Below are 23,926 nucleotides of genomic sequence, written 5' to 3'. Positions count from 1 at the left end.
TTAATGTTTTTAATATGTCTAGTTTCGTAATATTTATTTTCTATTATTAGGATCGTAACTTTTTTTAATAAGTGTTGTAATGTTTTATTAATGTTTTTATTATGTCTAGTTTCGTAATATTTATTTTCTATTATTAGGATCGTAACTTTTTTAATAAGTGTTGTAATGTGTTATTAATAATAAAAGTATTTTATTTAAATGGTGTTTTTGTTAATTATAAAAAAATTGATGATGTGGCGAAGAAGTTCTAAAAAGCTATCCTTATCGACAGGGAGAGTCCTGAGGAGAATCCTGAGTGATGTGATTCTGATGTGACAGACAAAAACTCCAAAAAGTTTGCACTTACCAGCACCGGCCTAACTTTATGGGATTTCTGTTAAAAAATAAAATCAATCCACAATCTGGATTGCTGTCAAACCAAAAATGTCAACGACACAATACATCCTTACTCAGAGGAGTCAAAACCTCTGAAAAGTTTGTGACTACCACTAGCAACACAAGAAGAAAGACACTTGTCCAAGTTCACTACCAAAGCTACAAATTAATGAACATTTTGTTATGCATTTTAGACAACAAACTATGTAATCTGCCATGTATGGCTCATCCTTTATTTTTTTTCTAGTCTTATTTGGTTTCCAAGTGTTCGACGAAATGCCTGTATTGAAATTGTATGTAGTTTTTTACATAAAAAACTTACTAGTGGATATTATTCATTATTATGGCATTAGACATATAATCAACACTTCACTAAGATAGTTAATTTGAATGTTCATACAAGATAGACATCATACCAGTACTTTAGTGGCTAAATATTGACAGTGTGTTGCTTAACACAGATCGATATTGTACAAATAGTCGATCGACTAGATTCTATAAAGTGAGATACTGCTATCTTAGGTTTTGATACCAAATAAAAAGGTTGTCTTCTTATGAAATTTCCCCTTTAAATATTAGGTGAAGTTCCTTTTTTTTGTCACAATAAAGTGGTGCACCCTAAGTGATAATTTCAAACTCCTATGCCAAAATCTAGAAGAACAAGATATATACGATCAAATTAGTTGTACTCGTGTTAGGCTGCTTTATCATGCTGTCCTAAAAATGTACACAAGAGCTCGATACAAGTGGTGTAGAATTCTATGACCGATTTGCAACTATTCGTCTCATCAGTCTGCGAGAATCATTGAAACTAGGCTTGACCAGTTGTCTTTGCCCTAAAAATTGTCCACTTGACAACATTATAACAACTTCAGGCATGGTTGGCCTTAAAGCAGCTGGTGACTGGGTACACATTAGAGCAATCTCTATTGTCCTCATCACACTTGCTTGATCGTATTCATCTGTACCTAATGCTTCATCGATTAACTCCATATGTTCACCTTTCTCGTACAACTGCCATGCCTATTCAAAAAAAAACAAAGAAGCTTTTATCACATGTATATTTGCAGTTAGATCTTTGATTCTTCAATATGCATCTTGAATTATCAAGTATATATCTGATCTTGAGTTCAGATATGTTAGGAAAGACCAATTAAGGAAATTGGATATCACATGTTCAAGAAGGTGATCTGTGTCAGGTCCACTAAAGTTTACATCAGTACATTTTCGACCACTAATGACTTCAAGGGCCACGACGCCAAAGCTGTAGGTGTCAACCTTCTCTGTTAAATGTCCATTGATTGCATATTCCGGTGCCATGTATCCTCTATATTGATCTCGTCATGAACCATATTAGTAAGGTTAAATTTTTGAATCGGGTGACTCTATAAAGGGTAGGGAAAGTGTACAATTACTTACAAAGTCCCAGCAAGCTTTGTGCTAATATGGGTTTGATCCTCTGTCTGAAATCTAGCCAAACCAAAATCACAGATTTTGGGTTGAAAATCATCGTCAAGAAGAATGTTATCCGACTTTATATCTCTATGGATTATCTTTACATGGAATTCATTATGAAGATGGGCGAGACCTTTAGCAACTCCAAAGATAATGTCAAATCTCTTTTGCCAGTTCAGTGTGCCCCGTTTAGCACCTGTCCGTGAAGAACATTATAATCCGGGTTTGTCAATAGTTTAATCTGCTACTTACAAGAAATAAGTTTGTAAGTTAATCTTACCCCATAAGAATTTGGAAAGGCTGCCTTGTGGTATGTATTCAAGGACAAGAAGTAGTTCAGGTCCTTCAATACACCAACCTAGTTGGCGTACTAGATTTCTATGCTGAACATTACTTGTAAGCTTCACTTCGTTTACAAAATCTGATTTTGCTCTGCAACAACCAACCAAGAAACTATTAAGTTTCTTCACTGCCACTACACTTTCATCATCCATGATTGCCTGTTAAGCGACAAATAAAGAAACGATTATCGTTTGTGCTCAATATATACTTGAACCATTTATTCTAAATGAAATCATTACCTTGTATACCTCACCAAAACCTCCTTTCCCGATTCTATATTGTTCATCAAAATTATGAGTTGCTATTCGCAAACATTGGTAGCTATAACTTTTTCCTCCTTGTAATCCATTGTCATCATCTAATTAAAAGAAATAAAATATAGTTAGTAACCCTAATTATCTAAGAAGTACACATTGAGATGGATGTTTATAAATGTAAGGAAACAGTACTTCTTCGGTGTTTTACCTTCTCCAACCGTCTTAGACTTCTTATGTCGTCGATACCATAACCACAAAGCGAGTATAAGGACGAAGATACCTACCCCGCTACTTACTCCAGCTATAACTCCCAACTTGCTTGAAATTGCTATGACAGAAAGATACAAATTTCTCTCAATTAGTCTACTAGCACATTGATTTTCACTAATTAATTGCATCCAAATGACTCAGTTAAAATAATGAATTATAAGATGTCTCACCTTTACTTACGAAAGGTGTGATGTTTATGGTCTGGTTCCTTTGGAAAAAAGGAGTGTCAGAATACCTCATAAAACAATAAAAGTCAATGGTCCTTCCCTCTTTGCTGGGTAGACAATTTTGTAAATTGTCATAAGCCGTATTCAAGCAGTTGCTGCAAACGGCTTGACTTATGTTTTTAACACACTGTGCAACTGCATACACGGTTGAATTGTTGGTCGAGACATGCCTTGTCGATGCTACATAGAAATTAGATGTTCTTGGAGCTGCGTCTCGAATATTAGAAAGCAATTCATATATTACGTTGTTAAAAGTTGTTACGGGCTGAGATGCTGACTCGTTGCCACATACGCTAGATGGAAGGGCATCATTATCCCTGGTGTTACCAAATACTTGGACATAGTTCTCGTACCTATAAACAAAAGACGTACATTTTAGCATATACTAATGTGTACTTCTTTGTCCTGCCAAGCTTGTACCGAGAAAATGATATGTATGATGCATCAAGGCATAAGTCAAGTAATAGTTGAATCAAGAAACAGATTGTAACAAAGATCACATAAGAATGAATGACACAATTATAATCAACCAAAGCCGGTTGTTAATTAAAGATAATCTGGTATAATGTTCCAGCAGCCCCTAAGTTCTAAAAACGACAATTATAATCTGAATGACTCCTAATATGGGACACGACTCCTGATAATCTCAAGCATATATATATAATTATATTCACAAACCTGATACTGCAATCATCATAAATCATATTACCACCATCGGCAAAACCACATGCTTTTGTGTCATTAGCTGCAGTGTCAAAACACGTCAGACACTGGGAGGTCGAGAGATATTCTCTACACATAGCGAAACTATACACAAATTCATCATTATCCACGGCCTGTGCAAAGGCATAGTATACTTTTCCAATGGATAATTGTTTTCGAAGGCTAGAAAGGGTGGTGTTGAGGTTGTTTAAATAAGCCGGCCCATTCATTGCATTGTATAATCTACAGTATTTTCTTAAAAGAGTGTTATTCCTATCAACCGACGATTGCGAAGTCACCTGTTTTGCCACCAACATGAACACCATGACTAGCATAACCGAAATTCTTGAAGGTTTTGTAAGTCTTGAAATGGGAAATCTAGTTTTTTGTTCCATTGCCAGAAGATGGAATGCAATGTTGGACTGAAGCTTCAACAAGGCAAGTAGAGAATTGATAGAAAAATATTCTTCTTGCAATGATCAAGAAATGCCTCTAGCTGTAATTAGTTGACTTATAATTATCATAGTCCCAAATTAATGGCCAATTAAGATGTGTCAGGGTATTATCTAATTCAAGAATTGGTTGTTTTTAGCTAATGGCGTATACTTTAATTAATGAAAAAAAAAATGATACATGGGTTTAAGGAAACATGACCACAAATGGATCTAATTATTTAGATGTTTTGCACATGAAAGTATAGAACCAAATTTTAAATTTTCCGAACAAACATAACATCGATCATATTTTACATTACATGTAATAAATCATTTTTCAAGCTATTATATGACATGGTTAGAGTCATGGAAATGTAATGTACTTCTTCAAATTCTTGTTTCTTAATCACGTATTATCAAGGACGAGCGTGTGGGTGTGTCAGTCCCCTTATCAAAGTGAGTTACGACACGTTTGATGGTGTTAGGCAGAGCTTTTCGTTCGATTTGTGCAAAATTGAAAGACAAATGTAATGGTATAGAATATGAGATGTATTGATGTAACAATATCAGATGCATCCTAGATCTGAAAAATAACATGTATAATGGGTGTTATGTGCTTTCGTATTGTAGGCGTCCACGTAAGATTGTGGGTCAAAGGATGATTTTGCAAAAATTGTGTTTTCAAAGCTTAAAATGATCCATACCTTTGTCAAGAATGATGTTTGTGTGATTTCCTCTGTTATTATAATTAAGTGGGATAGAATTAATGTACCATAATACGAGTAGTATTTTTCTTAACATTTCACACATATATGAATTGTATAATCCACAAGGTAAAACTCATACAATATGGAGCTGGGGCTCGGGTCAATAGAAGCTACAGACATGGAGGGTAGAGAAACAGGGGTGGAATTTGAAAGGGAAAACAGAGACATGAACATTAATGTTGGTTATCTTACCATACATTATTGTAAAAATCAAACTAGTAATGTGGCATAAATAAAGAGGCAGTGGCATTGCCACATTGGAGGAAAATGATCTTTAGGTATCAACTTCAATCTTTACGTCATCGTCATGGAATGTAGACCTTACTAGTAGTATTTCTTCAAGTGATCTGTCACTTAAAAGTGCAACAACCTCAGACATTGCTGGCCTTGCTGAGACTGGTGACTGAGTGCATGTCAGAGCTATCTCTATGATCTTTTTTGCATCTTCTGCTTGATATTCGCTAGGGTCTAGTCTGTCATCCATTAGATTCAAATGTTCCCCACACTCGTATAGATTCCATGCCTATCAGAAACAATAACAGAAAAAGTTAAAGAACTATAAATGAATAATCATATCGAAGTGTGGGATGCCTACATGATCAAGGAGGCTTTGGCTACCGAATTCACCATCTTTGACAACATGGCACCTCTTCCCGCTAATGATTTCAAGGACGAGAATACCAAAGCTATAAGTATCTACTTTCTCAGATAGCTGCCCATGAACGGCGTATTCTGGTGCTACATAAGCACTATCCCTGAAAAAAATACATTATATGGTTATCAGCTCACTCTTCCATCCAGGGAGTGCGGAAATTGAATTCGTAGGAGCCTATATATATATATATATATATTAACTTAAACATACAAGGATCCTGGCAATTTGGTGCTAAAGTGAGTCTTGTCTTCAGGCAGTAGCCTTATCAGCCCAAAATCTGCAATTTTTGGGTGCAATTCGTTGTCAAGTAGAATGTTGCTGGTTTTAATATCCCCATGAATGATGGTAACATGGTATTGTTCATGTAGATATGCAAGACCTCTTGCTGTCCCAAAGATTATATCAAACCTCTGGCTCCAAGTAAGATTCCTTGACTTGTCACCTGTTGGCAAAAGGTAACTTACTCAATCCAAAATAGAGATTTTAACATGGACAAATCTGAGTGCTCGTAAATCAAATAGCATATCTCGACTCACCATAAAGAAACTGATCAAGGCTACCATTTTCCATGTACTCGTGGACAAGAAACAAGAGTGGCCCTTTGCAACAATATCCAATTAGGCGTATAAGATGACGATGATGAACGTTACATATGATCTTAAGTTCATCATCAATGTGTATCTTTCTTCTAGTAGATGTCATAACTGTTTTCTTAATTGCAATTGTATCCCCATTCTTGAATTTACCCTGCATCATGGTGTTACACAAACAGTTAACCAAACGAAGCGAGGATACTTCATTTTTTCTTTTTTTGTGGAGAAGCAACATATGTCGATCATGTTGATGCATTAACTATGGGCTGTTATACATATAAATTAAAATGTAAATACATAACTGCTTTAACATTATAAATACCTTGTATACGTCACCAAACGCCCCTCCTCCAAGTTTGTACTCATCACTGAAATTATTTGTCGCTATTTTTAAATCATCATACGTGTATCTTGTTGGACCTTGCAGTAATTCAGTTGATCCAGATGTTCTATCTAATGATCAAAAAACATAAATTTAGCACAGTCAGGAGGCCTTTGACTATTTTAGATATCCAGGCATTATAACTTATTACAATATAGAACATCTTGTATTCTTGTAGTATATATTTACCTCTTCCACAAGAATTTTTGTTTTTGGATCGAAGTCGCCATAAGAAATATGCCAATATCAAAAACAGAAAGCATACACCTCCTACAACTCCACCAATTATGGATTTCTTTTTGCTTGAATCTCCTGCAAATCATTGATATGAAATGTCAAAACATCCAAAGATACAATATTGACAAACACAATTACATATAAAACTAAAACTTGAACACTAATTAATGCATATCTAATGACTGATTTCTAGATGGGGTAGAAAAAACTTAAAAAGACTAATTTTTGAAGAGCAGAGGACTCACCGTCCCCGAGAAGATTTGTGATATCAGTAGTCTGGTTTTGTCCGAAAAAAGGAGTCCTGGAATACCTCATAAAACATCCATTGTCAATAGCCCTCCCGGTTGTGCCAGGTAGACAATCATCCAAAGAACTATATCTCGAGTTTAAACATTCTTGACACACGTTCTGGGTTAAATTTAGATTGCATTGGGCAATGGCATACACGGTAACATTACTGTTAGATACACGCCTAGTTGAAGCTGCATAGTAATTTGATGTTTTTGGTGTTGCGATTCGAAGGTCTGATAACAAGCTTTTGGTTGTTTTTCTGAAGTCTGATGCCTGAGGTGATGTTTTATTGCCACATATAACTGCACCAGCTCTTATATTAGCATCAGCATAGAAGTTGACATTCTCATACCTACATTAAATAAACAATAGAGAATTACTAGGAGATATGAGTTAGTCTAATTTATCAATATTCCGTTAGGGGTGATAACTTCCCACACGAAACTAATACAACAAGAAAGTAATTTGGTTTGTGTTGTGCAAAATGTGATTATGTCACAAATGGATCGACAGAACTAACACATTTAATTAAAGGTTCGATTCGGGTTTGGCCATCCAAACTTATTTACAGCAAAGTGATTTTCTATACTTATATACGCTGGCAAAACGCTTATTAATCATGTTAGGTTTGGGCTCCGGTTAACTTTCTGACACCTATATTAACTGAGAGATGATATTTGTAATCGTATTATTATTTTTGATAAGTTGTACTATACAAATCAATATAATGCACAATTGTATCACATTGTACAAGTTACAAATCAATATAATGCACATTTGTATTAGATCCATCAAAAATATGGTACAAATTTCATCTTCCGTTTTAAATGGATTCGGTATATAAATCCATCGGCCATCAACTCATCTTTTTTTTTTTAACATTCAAGGTAAGGCTTTTATTGATGAAAAACTAGCAAGCTGCTAAAAAATACAACGGTTACAAAAACAAAGGTTATAAAATTCAGAGATTGAGACAAGAATCATGAGAGTTATAGATTAAAGGAGTTTCATTTTTCCCAATCGCCAGGCTGGGCATTCAATGCAATGGAATATGGCCCATGAATATTGTAGGCCCATTTTAGGTATAAACTATAAGTTCAATCAAGTAACTGGGCTTGATAAGTATTCCAAGAAAAAGGCCAGCGAAATTGTAACCTTCTTAAGGGTTATTGTATGTTAACAGGTTAGTTTGATTAAGAATAACATTTTAGTTATGTTATGATCTTAGGACATAAATCTACAATGAAATTGGAAGAGGCTAATTAAGAGATATTTACTTAAACAAAAGAATTTTGTGATACATGATACTCAATATATATGTAAAGGATTAATGAATTATGATCTCATTGTTTAACTACTAGTGTTTTAATATTTGTAATTATGTTTGTATTTCTACGTAACAATCTTTACATTTATATTTATAAAGATTTTTATTTATTACATAAAAGGGCCTAATTTACATTTTAATATAGAGCTAAGTTCGCCGGAATGCAGTCAACTAATCACCAAAAGTTGTGTGCACGGACTCGATCTAGGTCGGCTAGCTTTATTGTATTCAGAAAACTTGAAATTATGTTTATTGTGAACATAAAACGGATGTGAGACCAGTTACTTCACATAATATATTTTTTTTATTTTTATTGTGTGCATAAACTAATCCCAAAAAGTTATTGTGTGGATGTCACGTAAGCAGTCAACGTGAAAGTGGTGACCGGCTAACTTCTTACCCGGTAACTTTTGTTTACTATGACATTCTTGAACAAGTTTCTTGAATACAATAAAGCTGACCTAGAGTTCGTTGACACAATAACTTTTCAGAATTAGTTAACTGCATTTCGACGCACTTAGCCCTTTAATATACTGTAATAGAATTCGGCCACTAAAATGGACGACACGCCACTACGCATAAGAATTTAATAAGCAGAGACATGTTTTTTGAACTTTATGGGCACATGAATACATGATCGAATGAAGTAAGTGATTAATCTTGACGTAAAATAAAAATACTCGTACAAGTTAAGAATATTAGCATTTGCATTTATCATATTTATTGGAGGGAATAATCAAAAGAACATGCATTATATGTAGTTCTCGCTTCATGAACATATCTTAATCAGGAAAACTAAGAAGTTGACTTTCGGTCAATTTTATTTTAAAAATGAACGTTGAATTCAATTTTAAGGATTAGTGCATTACTTTATTTGTATTTACCTGTAGCAAACTTAAAAAACTTTTATCGTACGTAGTAGTTATATCTATATTAATAAAAAGATACACATAGTAGTAACATGAGGAAAAATAAACTCACAAAAACATATCAAGTTGGATACATACAATAATATATACAGTAATAAAGTCAACATTAAATAAAATTAGTCATTGTAAGAGTATTAAAGTAAAATAAGTTATACAAGATTTTGACCCTTAGATAATGGTTAAATTGATTCATGACATGAAGCAATTGATGCACGATGATTTTCATGATTATGCACGATGATTTTTAGTTAACGTAAACCTATTTTTTTTTATTTGTTTTACCTTAATACGAGTACATATTTTTATTTTACTTAAAGCCTCAGATAAAGTTGGGTATTGTAATATAAGTATTAAAGTAAAACAACTATATACAATATATATATATATATATATATATATAATAGCAAAATTAAACAAACAATAAATCTGCTGCACACAATCGAGGTTGTAATAGAGGTTGTAATTAAGTTGGATACTTTGATCGTGAAAAATAGAAGTTTAATACATACACACTAAAAATTTATAAAGTTACACATAACAACAAACAGAACAAAGTTATTCTCTTGAACTAATTCATGCACTAATCCTTTTTTAATATACAAAAACAAGTTGTAAAGGTGAATTTCCTTAAAAAATATACCATAATACTATACAATTCTCTCCTTATGCTTTCTGTACGTAGATGTAGGCCAGATTGATGAATTACTGCTAATTAAAGTGATAAACAGAACAAAATCAAGTCATACAAATCTAAGAAAAAAAAGAAAGAAAGAAAAAACTATACGTACAAACCTGACATCACAATCGTTGTAATAAGCATTAGCTCCATTGACTGTCCCACATACTTTTAACTGAGTGACAGCATAGTCGAAACAAGCAACACAATCAGCATTCGAGACATAACCGCGGCACGAAGCAAGGCCCCACACGGACTCGCCGTTGAGCAATGTACGTGCAACCGCATAACGTACACCGTTGACTGACAGCTGTTGACGCAGGCTAGAAAGGGTGGCATTGAGGTTGCTCAAGAAATATTTTTCGCTCCTACCGCGAAATAAACTACAATAAGATCTCATTAGAGTGGTGTTTCTGTTATGAGACTTTGATGATGTCACTGGTTCTGCCATTGATATGAAAACCACCACCGCCACCATCAAAGTTGCAAGCCGCCATGTCAATCTGTTGGTCATGTGTTTCATTTTCTTTTATTAATTTCTCTGTTTGTATTTTAGCTTCACTCTTTTCATAATAGGAGCTAATTAAGATTATATTATACTCCCTAGGATAAATTACAGAAATCGTCCTGTGGCTTTTAATTTATTTTTACGAATTGTCCCTTTCAAAATATAAGTACACACGAATCGTCCATGTAGTGGTCTTTTTTTTTCCCAAGTAATTCTTATGCATTATTTATAATCATGTAACGACAAAAGTTGGCATAATTTTATCCCATTTGCCTTGTACAACTTGTTGTGCGTGTCATAATACTTAATTCAGAATTAAGTTAATTAAATATTTTTATTTTTTTATTTAATAAATAATAATTTTATTAACTTAATTTTGTATGGATATTTTTTATTCATTTAGGTTACCTCCAATGCTTAAAATGTTATAAATCTTTCACATCCTTAAAATTTACCTCCAATAATACAAATATTTTTATATATCATTACAGTTTATCACCAATTACTTAAAAGATTATACAAACTTCAAAAAACACGTCCTTAGTTAAGGATATATATCATATGGACATTCATGAACAAATATGCTTCAACATTATGAACAAAGAAGAACAAACAAGAATATGAAAAGATGTATACTTTGTGTAGGATACCTCCATTAAAAATATCCTTAGTCAACTTTATTCATAAAACACTTAACGTCGATTAAAAGACAATTTCTTTTTATACAATAAAAGCGCAATATATGTTATTGCTATCAATTGGTCAACTAATTATTAAGTTACTTCTTTATATTTATTACATTTCTGTAATTTTTAAGAGGTTGTTATCGCATTGCACGTACACCCAACTAATTATTATTAAACGGGAGTTTTGTTAAGCGAAGCCTCAAGGACTTTCTAAGATGCATTTAATTATTAATTGTACACTTATCATAAAATTCAAGTATAAGCTCTAATATGAAAAGATGCAACTTTTTATGGATGTTAAATAAAACCATAAGGGTTTAATTTTAGCCTATTCCATTAAACAAAATACTAATCATCTTTTAGTCAAAGTTTGTCTCATTCTATAATTAGTCACATGACATTCCCAAATCTAGTATTCATTTTCCTTAACAAAACAGAGGAGGCATGATTAGGTGATGGCGCAATAGTTGGCACATGGTGTTTGTTGCTTTTGTGTACCTGGATTTTCTCACAATTAATCTGGTAAGATCACGCAACCACAGGCAAACTTACTAATCACGGGTTGCAGCTAAACTAATTAACGCCACCAACTTGCCGAATAATTTCTTTGCCAATCTTAACCAAACTTTATAGAGATCAGCAAACTATCCAAATCAAAAACACCTGCTTTGCAATCTCAAAGCAAACAAGGAATATATGCAGAGCAAGTTTACGCGTTCAATATGTACAATACAACCGATATGATGAGGAGTTTTTTATTTAGTTACTTTGAAATGAAAAGTCTTTTTGACGTACTTAAACTTATTCAGCTTAACAAAGGTTTCTCATGAATGTCTTCAACACTTCTTCTGTATTATAAACTAGGTACAAACCAGCTACGTAGTTCGGAACACTGAGATGCGGGACCACAATTATCGTTTTAACGTGTTTTGTTATTTAAAGGCAACACCACAAACAAATTGACCTGAAAAAGTGGGAAGGTGCCCGGCCCATGTAGTACCGCCATTGTTCCTCGGGTTGCTCACTGCCTTTTTTTTTTTTTTTTTTCTTTTTTTGTCTTTTATTGTTCTATTTGTCTTATAGTGAGATGGTGTGGGTTATAGGTCATAGAGTATGATAGGTAATAGGAGGTGATAGATCAAAGAGTGTGATAGTCAAATGCCTTAGCCGTACGGGCTCCGCCCTCTGATTTAAAGTTTCGTCAAAAGTATATCTCTAATGAAAGAGCATGAAATTTTTAATGAACACCCATATATTTTTAATATTCTCGATGTACGATTTTTGAGATAAGAGATTTTGAATGAATCAGAGGAATAAAATGATTTATAAAAGAGAGAAAAAAATATGAACGGTTGAGATTTGAGAAAAGATGAAAATGAGTGACTGAAAAATTGAAAGTTAAAAAAATTTGACGGAAACAAGTGTTTTATGATCTAGTAGGGATATACATGAATAGAGAAAAATGGAAAAGATGATAAGGTATTCCATAAAGATGGGGAGTAATATAGAAAAGGTGGGGAGGAGTGGGAAGGTACTCCCCACCCTTTAGGTCTATCTTAATAAGACTCATTCTTAAATCTCTTCCTCAACTCTTTCTCATTGCCACGTCAGTTTTTTCATCTCCAAAAAATACCCCTCACACTGAGGCCCCTTCCTAAAAATCTCTTCCTCAACAAAAAACATTAAAAAACTCTACCTCTCTCTCCCAATCTCTCTCTTCCGGACCCACAATGTTCGTCTAGCCAGAGACGGTACCAGGAAAAAATCCTAGAAGGGGCAAAATTAAAAAATCCGTGAAATATAAATATAAAAGGGGTCAAAGTATTAAAAACCTATAAGAAATTTTTTAAAATCGATGAAAAATTTAAAAATACATGATAAAATCTAAATTTTGAGGGGGACATTTTCGCCCTCTACCCCCATGTGGTACCGCCCTTGCGTCTAGCCCCATCCTATTTGCGAACGATCTCATTTCGACGAGATGGACGAAAGCGGTAGCATTAACGTAGGAAGAGGGCCATGACGAGCTCGTCTGACCTTACTACGAGGGGCCTTGGGAGTTGTCCATGTGGTCTAGGTGAAGTTTAAGATATTGTTATTAAAGTCAACCGTCCAACATGTTTTGTAAAGCCGCCACCATATAATTCCACTTATTGTTGGAACTAGTTAAAAATCTCAAATTATTATTATTATTATATATATTTTTTTATTTTTTATTTTTTTTAATAAACAATATTTTCATTAAAATTAAATAGATTTAAAAAAATTAGTAAAGAACCCGAGATACTATCTAGTCCTACTCCTCCTCTAATTATAGCAAAAGAAATTATAATAATAATCTCAAATTATTATTATTATTATTATTATTATTATTATTATTATTATTATTATTATTATTATTATTATTATTTTTTGCTCCTTTTAGTATTGTTATCTTGTACTGTTACTATTGTTGAACAAAAGTATTCTCTCTTTTGGTCAAGGCCCGTCCCTTTCTATAATTAGTACACACTAAAGTCATCAAGACAATATTCCCAAGTCTAGTATCCCTTTTCCTTCACAAAACAGAGAAGCCATGGCTAGGTGGTGGTGCATTAGTCACCGGACGGTGATTGTCACCGCCTTTTTGATGTTCATGGTGTTTCTCACAATCAATCCAGTCAAATCACAACCACAAGCAAACTTACTAATCACCGGTTGCAGCCAAATCAATGCAACCAACTTGCCGAATTTCTTTGGCAATCTTAATGAAACTTTCAGAGACCTCCGAAACAAACTGTCTAACAATAACAGCTACTTTGCAACTTCAGAGCAAACAAGGAATTCAGAGCCGGTTTATGCGATGGCTCAGTGCAGGAACTACATGTCAACCAGGGATTGTTTGAGCTGTTTCGATTCCGCGGATACGTTTATTCGTGCTTGTGCTGCTGCCAATGGTGCCCGTGCCGTTCTTGATGGCTGCTTTCTCAGGTCAATTTGTTTCTACATTTTTTTTAAAAATATTTTTTTACATATTTTCTTGTCGTATGAATATTTAAACGGATAAACGGATGATATTTTCTCTGTTTGCGTTACCTGAGATCCTCAAACCCAAAATCTTTTATGAGAAAACAGCCTAACTACTAGGCTATCTTGGTGATGATTTATATATATTCTTTTATTTTGTGTATACTTTGATCAATTAGGAGCTAGCCACCAATCTGGAATGCCATGCAATTTGCATTTAAATATTTCTACTGAATGCTATATACTAATTTCCGTTCCAAATAAATATTTTGTTGAAAAGCCATGAAGCTTTAGAAAATGCTTCATTATGGAGAATATTGGATAGTAGGAAGATGTTTTTCTTACATACTCATGAGAATCAGTTTTGAAAAAAAATACGTATTAAATTAAAGATAGTTTTTTTTTTTTCTTTTTTAAAATATAGTCTCATTGGTTGTACTTAGGAGTATAAAATAGTTCATATGTTATAAAATCGATCAAAATGGAATGTATAATTTTTTTTATGTATGTTAATAACAATTTTTATGATTGTATTTAGCACTTTCATTTAAAGATTAATTATGGAGTATTATTTTTAAAATTAGATATTTTTTTTTAAGGAAAACTAAAATGAAAATGTTTACCGTTGGTTTGAAAGTTGAAACCAATTGAATGATTGTTATTGGATTGGTTTCACATGTAGAAATGAAAGTCAACATATTATTTCTAGTCTCATTTGGTGACTAGTCAACTTAATCTAATAAATGTGGTGACAATGACAAGCATTTTGTTGCCTTTCTGGTGTTTTTATGGAAGTAAAGTCAACGTTTCATTTTCAGTCTCAAATGAAAGATTTAATTTAATTTAACAAGCAAATGAAGTTAACTGTCATATATGACATTCCTGGTTTTTTTCATAGGTTTTGGGTTTAACTCTTAGGAGTGACAAGTCTGTAGGTTTTTTTTTTCCTGAATCACTTGTAACTTAATGTCTACATCTCGTAGTCTAAAGTTTTTCTGCATCGAGTTAAAACGTTGCATTAAAAAATTTAACCTGTTGTTTATTTTTTTATACTTGTACCAGCCATCACATTTGGGGAACAATCCGGGTTTGGTTCATACCAAACACATAATTGAATTTAATTAATTGAATTACCTTAACATTTTCATTCAATTCGATATATGAGATCAAGGTTTCCATCAATCTATTTTTTTTATTGTAAAGTATAGTGTTTAAACACTCGTTGGTATTTATATTATACAGGAATTTCAAATGATTTATGTTTAATACAAAAATTATCTATCATACTATTGTATTTTAATGTCACGTGTTAAACTTAATGTCAAATTCAACATTTTGGTAAAATACAATGACCCCAATTGCATAGATTCATCGGTAAAAAGGTAGCTTAATGTAAGATTTTTATAACTATAGTAATATCTAGAGTAATTCTTAATTGAAAATTTGGTAGTAGAATGACTGATCTGAAAATTCTACTTTAATGCAATAACTCATGATCAGTGAATAAACCTTAAACAATTTCTAAAGTAATTGTAGATGTGTTTACTGTGAAGGTATGAAAGTAATTCTTTCTATGATCAAACAACATTGCCAGGCAATGTTGGTTTATGTGGTAATCGGACTTCATCAAGGCAGAGCGTATTTGAAACCGCTGTGGATGGCTTATTGTCCAATCTTTCGATTGCTACCCCAAAGATAAACGGTTTCTATGCTGCAGTTACTGCCCCAGTTTCTGGTACTAATACAAGTACCGCTTATGCTATAGCGCAGTGTGCTGAAACAGTAACACGCGACGGATGCAAGGATTGCTTAGCAGTGGCATATGCCAACATAAGGAGTTGTGCAACCGATGTTACTGATGGGAGGGCAGTTGATTCAGGATGTTTTATGAGGTACTCTGCCTCTGCATTCTTTTCCAACAATAAAAGTACTGATATCACGTCATTTCTACGAGATGGTGAGACTTCTGTCATCCTGGTGCTACTTTTTTTCGTATACATTAGTATCAATTATATATTGGAAAATTTAGTAAACTATTTATTGTGTCACGTAATGTTAAGTCCATCATGCATGATTATGCTTACTTAATCGTTTTACAGATGATTCAAGCAATAAGGGAGCCATTATCGGAGGTGTGGGTGGAGGTGTAGGTTTTCTGATCTTCTTGTTAGTAGTAGTTGTACTTTTGTGGATTCGTCGGTCCAAAAGAACGTCACCAGGAGGTACGTGTTATAGATTTCTAGTCAAGTATATTGAATATGATCAGTAAAACTAGGTTAGTCTTATTTGATCTCCAACTTACCAGATGGCCTATACGGGGCAACTGAACTACAAAGCCCAAAGGATTATAGCTATAGTGATCTCAAAAAAGCGACAAAGGATTTTAGTGAAGGAAATAAACTTGGAGAAGGTGGGTTCGGAGATGTATACAAGGTAATTTAATAATTACCACTTGATCAATTGACAGTACCTGTGATTATATCATTTTCGTTGTGTTTCTTTTCATTAGTTTGTTAATTGTGTTGTACGTCAAACAGGGGATCGTTAAGGATGGAAACATTGTTGCAGTGAAGAAACTAGCTTTAGGTTCCTCTACAGCAAAGGATAACTTTGAGAGTGAAGTTCGAGTAATTAGCAATGTCCATCATCGCAATCTAATCCGCCTCCTTGGATGTTGTAGCAAAGGACCAGAATTACTTCTAGTCCTCGAGTACATGGAAAATGGAAGCCTGGAAACTTATCTATACGGTAACTAGAGTTAAACCTTTCATGTAGAAAGCTCCTAAATTTTATAAAGGGAACCGGGCCTATCTTAACGGGAATAGCTTAATTATCTTGCGCTTGTCTTGTTTTGACATATCTAGGTGAAAAAAGGGGGACACTTAGCTGGAAACAAAGGTGTGATATTATTTTTGGCACGGCTAGAGGCCTGGCATACCTACACGAACAATACCATGTAACGATCATCCACAGAGACATAAAACCAAGCAACATTTTACTTGACAATGAATATCAACCAAAAATTGCCGATTTTGGTTTGGCTAGGCTTCTACCAGAGGACCAAACCCATATTAGCACTAGATTTGCTGGAACTTTGTAAGTATTCTGTTATATAATTAGTGTGAGGTTTTACATATCTTCTTAAGTAGAAATTTAATCTAATGAATGAGGAGTAGAATAATAATTCATATATCTAAATACCTATACAGGGGATATACAGCACCAGAATATGCAATCCATGGACAGTTGTCTGAGAAAGTGGACACCTATAGCTTCGGTATAGTCGTTCTTGAGATTGTTAGTGGAAAGAAATGCACTGATGTCCCAGATGAATCAGCCGGTGAACAGTACCTCCTTGAACACGTAAGTCACTTATGCCTGGAACTCAATCATATATCTAGGTAACCTTTTAATAACTTGGTTGAGTTTATGGAGCCAGGCTTGGAATCTTTATGAAACTCGTATGCACTTGAAGTTGGTGGATGAGACATTAGACCCGAGTAAGTATAATGAAGAAGACGTAAAGAAAGTCATAGAAATAGCTCTCATGTGCACTCAATCACCGGTTTCTGTCAGGCCAACGATGTCTGAAGTGGTGATGCTTCTAAGTGACAGATCACGAGTGCAAAATCCCCCTACTAGACAAAATGCCAATTTAGCCAACATAAGGATACAAGTTGATAACTCGACATCCACTACTTTCTCCATGAGCAATGCTGATGCCACAATCACTGAATTAACAGGCCGTTAATTTGCTACTATACTATACGCTCAGTTGTTATCATATCACTGCCCAAATAGACGGCTTGTGTGGTTGCATCCGGATGATTGAAGTGGATATTTATGTTCACGATAAACATGTAGAAATAAAGAGTGTAAAATACGAAAACATGTAGAATTTTTTCTTGCAAAGATGTTCCGAATGCTTAAAAGTTTAAACTTAAGTACTTATGTTCGTGGCAATCAACTACTACCAAGTTTTTTCTTCCACTTTATTCGGCATCATCAATAACCACATTTGTAATCTCATTCTTCCATATCAAAGATTTTTTAATAACATGTAAGACCCAGGGATTTGTTTAATAATTTGGAGAGTGGGGTTTGATGTACTTGAATGAAATTGTAGAGGGAGAGAGAAAAAGAGAGCTTGGTTTTTGTACCCTCTATGTTAAGATTGATTTTATCTTTAGAGGTGAAACCCATTTAGTTATTATTGTTTGGGTTTATTATTAGCAACAATATCAATTTGATAAAAATGATGTTTGGGCAGCTTAGAAATGATAAAATGGATAGAAATAAGAGATGAGTTTGTTGAGTAAAGGTAATGGGTTGGGTTGATTAGTAGTAAATTTCTAGTCATTAATATTGCCCAATTTGGAAGAAAAAATTATCAGCCATTTTGGATGAAAAAACTGTTGACTAGTGAGGTCAAATTGACATTTTGAGCTTGAAAATTAAGAAATTTAAGGAAGGTGAAATTGCTGTTATGACTAGTAAAAATGATGAATTAGATATGTAGATGAGATTAAGGCCATGGATGGTTAATAAAATCATTTGTTATTCGATTGTAAAATAGGTTTTACAAGCTAAGGATGTTTTACTTTGTAGAATTGTAGTTAGCAGCTAGCTACATGAGTTCTTTGACTACCTATAGTGCTCAGTTTGCATATACTTTGGTGCTCGGTTTGCACAAGCTTATTGAAGTCTAGTGTTCGAGTTTCATAGACTTTGGTGCTTGATTTGCACATGATTATTGAATCTAGTGCTCGGTTTGCACAAAAATTGATTAAGTATCACTAATTTATAAAGATAGATGTAGCATTTCAGAAATGTATAAACTGTACATATAATCCACAACGCAAAATTCATATAATGTAGATATTGGGCAGCAATAGCTACAGAGATGCTTGAAGAGTTTAAAGGGTAGAAAAACAGGGCAAGATTTAAAGGACGAAACAGAGGCATGAACATTGATGTAGACTAACACACATTTTAGAACAATTCATACTAGTAATTTGGTATAAATAACTATTTAACGGCCAGAAAGTTTAACAGACGAGGCAGTGGCATTTGAGGACAACGATCTAAGCATATCAACCTGAATCTTTACGTCATCGTCATGAAATGTAGACCTTACTGGTGGCATTTCATCTAGTGATTTGTCACTTAAAAGTGCAACAACTTCAGACATTGCTGGCCTTGCAGAGACAGGTGACTGAGTGCACATCAGTGCTATCTCGATGATCTTTTTTGCATCTATTTCTGCATATTCGCGAGGATCTAGTCTTTCATCCATTAAATTCAAATGTTCCCCACACTCATATAGATTCCATGCCTGTTAGAAGTGATAATAGATAAGGTTAAAGATGGGTAAACCAAGTATTATTAGACCTTTTTATCAAATACGAATCACTGCATCATGGAACCAATCATTAAAATCCATGCATAAACAAATATTCGGGATGCTTACATGATCAAGAAGGCTTTGGTTATCTAATTTTCCATCTTTGGCATCATGGCACCTCTTCCCGGCAATGATTTCAAGGACGACAATGCCAAAACTATAGGTATCTACTTTCTCAGATAGCTGCCCATGCATGGCGTATTCTGGTGCTACATACGCACTATCCCTGGAAAGATTAACATGATTGGCTTACCCTTCTATCCAGGAAATGAAGAAATTAAATTAATGGTAGCCTATTAATGTGTATTTAATTTAAAACATACAAGGATCCTGCCAATTTGGTGCTGAGGTGAGTCTTGTCTTCTGGTAGTAGCCTTATCAGCCCAAAATCTGCAATTTTTGGCTGGAATTCATTGTCAAGTAGAATATTTCTGGGTTTTATGTCCCTGTGAATGATGGTAACATGGTATTGTTCATGCAGATATGCAAGACCCCTAGCTGTCCCAAAGATTATATCAAACCTCTGTCTCCAGGTAAGATTCTTTGACTTGTCACCTGTTGGCAGTAAGTAACTTACTCGATCAATGCAAAATAAAGATCATAACAGTTGCAAACCCAAATGCTGGTAAACTCACCATAAAGAAACTGATTGAGGCTACCGTTTTCCATGTACTCGTGGACAAAAAACAAAAGTGGCCCTTTGCTACAATATCCAAGTAGTCGTATAAGATGGCGATGATGAACGTTACATATGATCTTAAGTTCATCGTCAATGTGTATCTTTCCTTTAGTAGATGCCATAACTGTTTTCTTAATTGCAATTGTAACCCCATCCTTGAATGTGCACTGCATCATGGCGGTACACAAACAGTTATAGAAATGTTATATTTTGCAATTAAATTCTAAATAATTACTAAATCTAATATTAATTAAGTACCTTGTATACTTCACCAAACAACCCTCCTCCAAGTTTGTACTCATCACTGAAATTATTTGTGGCTATTTTCAAATCATCATAACTATATCTTGCTGGACCTTGCAGTAATTCAGTTGATCCAGTTGATGTACCTAATGATTGATAATAAAACAAACCAGTCAGGATGCCCTGAGAAGTTCTAAAGATATGGAATTATAATTTTATTACTACACAAGGCATTTTGTAGAGCAGCATGGTTTGGATCAGTGGTAAACACCCTGACCTCCGGAGGTCTAGCTACATCTTAACATCCCCCATACACCGTAGAGGTGCTGGGAATCAAAACTCGCGGAAGGCGGCACAGAGTAGTTTCTTTCTTTCTTTTACAAGGCATCTTGTAGTATTTACCTCTACGGCGAGGAGTACTTGTGGCTCTTGATCGGAGGCGCCATAAGAAAAATGCCAGTACGAGCAAAAGAAAGCATACACCTCCTACAGTCCCACCAATTATAGCTCTCTTCTTGCTTGAATCTCCTGTATTTCATTGGAATGAAGAATTGACACATCCACAGATAAAAAAATAATAATAAAAAAAAACATTTTCTAAAAAAAACACTAGGAAAGAGCCATTTCTAGAAGAGCAGAGGACACACCGTCCCCAAGTAGATTTGTGATATCAGTAGTCTGGTTTTGTCCGAAAAAAGGAGTCCTGGAATACCTCATAAAACATCCATTGTCAATAGCCCTCCCGGTTGTGCCAGGCAGACAATCATCCAAAGAACTATATCTCGAGCTTAAACATTCTTTACACATGCTCTGGGTTAGATTTAGATTGCATTGGGCAATGGCATACACGGTAATGTTACTGTTAGATAGTCGCCTAGTTGAAGCTGCATAATAATATGATGTTTTTGGTGCTGCGGTTCCAAGGTCTGATAACAAGCTTTCTGTTGTTTTTCTGAAGTCTGATGCCTGGGGTGATGATGTATTGCCACATATTACTACACCAGCTCTTATATTAGCATCAGCGTAGAAGTTGTCATTCTCGTACCTATAGTACACAAAAAAAGAGATTAATAGTAACACGACACGACCTGTGACAGGGGTGGAATTATGGCCGGGGTGGCAAATTCCGACATGACCTGTGACACGAAACTAACACGACATAATAATAAGTGGGTTTGGGTTGTAGATACTGTGGTTGGGTCATAAACAAGTTGACACAACTAAAGCATATATAAATAGGTCAGGTTTGGCCGTTTGGGTTGGCCATTTCACACGACTAAACTGGTATTATATGGGGTTGGGATTGGTCCAATTTTTTGATGCAAATTATTAAATGGGTTGGGTTTGGGTTAATATATATAAAGTCCCCGACCCACGTCAACCCAAAAATGACTCAATTGTTATTTGTTACAACTCTGATCATCACCGCTAGTCTGCTGCACACAATTGAGATAACAGTACTATACATTATAAGACAAAATTCGAAAACTTTTTGTGTTTATGGGCTTGAATAAAGTAAGAAACTAATCCGTACATAAAACAAAAGGTACAAATGAAAAAATTAGCGTCCATTATCTTTATCAGATGGAATATTGTGAAAAGAACATGATAGTTTACTTCATCTTAATATTTGAATCAGGAAAACCTAGAAGTTGACTTTCAGTCTGCTTCGAATATTTGTGATTTATATTATATAGTTCTAGTTCAAATAAAACAATCCCTGAAAATCATTGTGCATCATGAACGTGCATTAGTGTATGAATCTTATTATATTCATACATCAAAATATTATCCTATTTATTCTATTTTAATACTTGTTTTGCAATAACCAGGATAGAGGATATATAGATTGATGGATCGCTGCTAATGTGGATAGACAAAACTAAGACTTAGAAGCTATACTAACCTGACATCGCAATCGTCATAGAAAGCATGAGCTCCATTGACAGTCCCACATACTTTTAGCTGAGCAACAGCATAGTCATAACAAGCAACACAATTGGCATTCGAGACATAATTCCGACACGTAGCAAGGCCCCACACGGACTCACCATTTAGCAAGCTTCGAGCGACAGCATAGCGCACACCGTTGACTGACAACTGTCGACGTAGGCTAGAAAGGGTGGTATTGAGATTACTCAAGAAATAACTTTCGCTCCTACCTCGATATAAACTACAATAATATCTCATCAGAGTGGTGTTTCTGTTACCAGATTGTGATGTCACTGGTTCTGCCATGAATACGATCACCACCAACAAAGTTGCAAGCCGCCAAGTAAACCGGTGTGGTGCCAATGGTTTCATGCTGATGTTCATTTTGTTTGTTCTGTATGATGTTTGTATTTTGGTTTTCCTTTCTCAATCAAAAACAACAAACTTGGTTATATTACATGCGAAAAGTTAAGGCTTAAAAAGAAATTCAATATTCAATAGTAAATTACATGTCATCGTCTACTGGTCAATAGAGGATACCCAATAGATAAAAAATAATTCGTTTAGATGTCATTATCAAATTAAGTCTGCTAAGTTGAGTTAGTTTTAGTTTATTGACTAGATGGATTTTCTCGGTTTTGGAAAGTTTGGCCTTATATTATTTCGAGTGAAAATATCAGTTGTATGAATAAAATATGGACAGAGGTGTATTCCGGATAAGCTTTGTCAAATACGCATTCTAATACAATGCATGCATTGTAATTTAATCTGCTTAATTATTAACTATATACTAGTAATTATAGAAGAAGTCTCATTAAAAATATGTAAAACCCGTTGATTTGACGTTTAAGAATTTGGAGAGTGGGGCATGATGTACTTGACTGAAATTGTAGAGGGAGAGAAAAAGAGAGCTTGATTCTTGGAACCTTTTGTGTTCAGATTGATTTCCATAACTATCTTTAGATGTGAAACCCATTTTGTTGTTATTATTGTTTTGGGTTTATCATAGGCATGCCGCTGATTCCAATCATCACTGCTGTTCAAAAAAAAGAAATATCAATTTGATAAAAATGATGTTTGGGCAGCTTGAAAATGATAAAATGGATGGAAATAAGAGATGGGTTTGTTGAGTAAGGTAATGGGTTGGGTTGGTTGGTAGAATATTTTTTCCTTGATATTGCCCATTTTGGAAAAAAAAATTATCGCCCATTTTCAACAAAAAAATTGTTGACTAGTAAGGTCAAGTTGACATTTTGAGCTTGAAAATTGAAAAAAATTTAAGGGTGAACTTGTTGTTATGACTAGTGAAAATGATGAATTAGATGAGATTATTAAGGCCATAGATGGTTAATAATCATAAGTTATTCAATTGTGAAATAGGTTATACAAGCTAAGGATGTTTTACTTGGTAGAATTATAGCTGCTAGCAAGGTGAGTTCTTTGACTACGTATAGTGCACAGTTTGCACAGACTTTGGTGCTCGGTTTGCACAAGATTATTGAAGTCTAGTTTTCGGTTTGCATAGACTTTGCTACTTGGCTTGCACATG

At 34.3% G+C, this 23,926-nt stretch overlaps 4 protein-coding genes across 4 annotated transcripts; 1 reads left to right on the top strand and 3 right to left on the bottom strand.

The window, feature by feature from the left end:
- Positions 1–1,134: 1,134 nt before the first annotated feature.
- On the bottom strand, positions 1,135–3,963 carry LOC122606236 (cold-responsive protein kinase 1-like). The gene is made up of 8 exons (XM_043779197.1): positions 3,605–3,963; positions 2,870–3,279; positions 2,638–2,757; positions 2,412–2,530; positions 2,111–2,330; positions 1,795–2,026; positions 1,549–1,702; positions 1,135–1,398 (listed from the first exon to the last, which is right to left on the bottom strand). The coding sequence occupies exons 1-8, from the start codon at positions 3,961–3,963 to the stop codon at positions 1,135–1,137; spliced, it is 1,878 nt and encodes a 625-aa protein (XP_043635132.1).
- A 1,140-nt stretch (positions 3,964–5,103) lies between these two features.
- Positions 5,104–10,442, bottom strand: LOC122605237 (cysteine-rich receptor-like protein kinase 2). Its single transcript, XM_043778148.1, has 8 exons — positions 10,036–10,442; positions 6,942–7,339; positions 6,649–6,771; positions 6,400–6,530; positions 6,021–6,231; positions 5,695–5,926; positions 5,425–5,584; positions 5,104–5,352 (listed from the first exon to the last, which is right to left on the bottom strand). The coding sequence occupies exons 1-8, from the start codon at positions 10,440–10,442 to the stop codon at positions 5,104–5,106; spliced, it is 1,911 nt and encodes a 636-aa protein (XP_043634083.1).
- Positions 10,443–13,643: 3,201 nt separating this feature from the next.
- On the top strand, positions 13,644–18,109 carry LOC122605236 (putative receptor-like protein kinase At4g00960). Its single transcript, XM_043778147.1, has 8 exons — positions 13,644–14,083; positions 15,673–16,076; positions 16,219–16,341; positions 16,425–16,552; positions 16,657–16,867; positions 16,984–17,215; positions 17,329–17,482; positions 17,559–18,109. The coding sequence occupies exons 1-8, from the start codon at positions 13,689–13,691 to the stop codon at positions 17,868–17,870; spliced, it is 1,959 nt and encodes a 652-aa protein (XP_043634082.1). The 5' UTR covers positions 13,644–13,688; the 3' UTR covers positions 17,871–18,109.
- Positions 18,110–19,151: 1,042 nt separating this feature from the next.
- LOC122604603 (cysteine-rich receptor-like protein kinase 2) lies at positions 19,152–22,761 on the bottom strand. Its single transcript, XM_043777482.1, has 8 exons — positions 22,352–22,761; positions 21,093–21,490; positions 20,848–20,973; positions 20,461–20,591; positions 20,159–20,369; positions 19,847–20,078; positions 19,590–19,749; positions 19,152–19,454 (listed from the first exon to the last, which is right to left on the bottom strand). The coding sequence occupies exons 1-8, from the start codon at positions 22,759–22,761 to the stop codon at positions 19,152–19,154; spliced, it is 1,971 nt and encodes a 656-aa protein (XP_043633417.1).
- Between the last annotated feature and the right edge of the window lie 1,165 nt (positions 22,762–23,926).

Source organism: Erigeron canadensis, chromosome 6 (assembly GCF_010389155.1).
Source record: "Erigeron canadensis isolate Cc75 chromosome 6, C_canadensis_v1, whole genome shotgun sequence".
In the NCBI taxonomy this organism is placed as follows: domain Eukaryota; kingdom Viridiplantae; phylum Streptophyta; class Magnoliopsida; order Asterales; family Asteraceae; genus Erigeron; species Erigeron canadensis.
The sequence above is the reverse complement of the archived record's forward strand: the minus strand, read 5'-3'. Positions and strand labels throughout refer to the sequence as shown.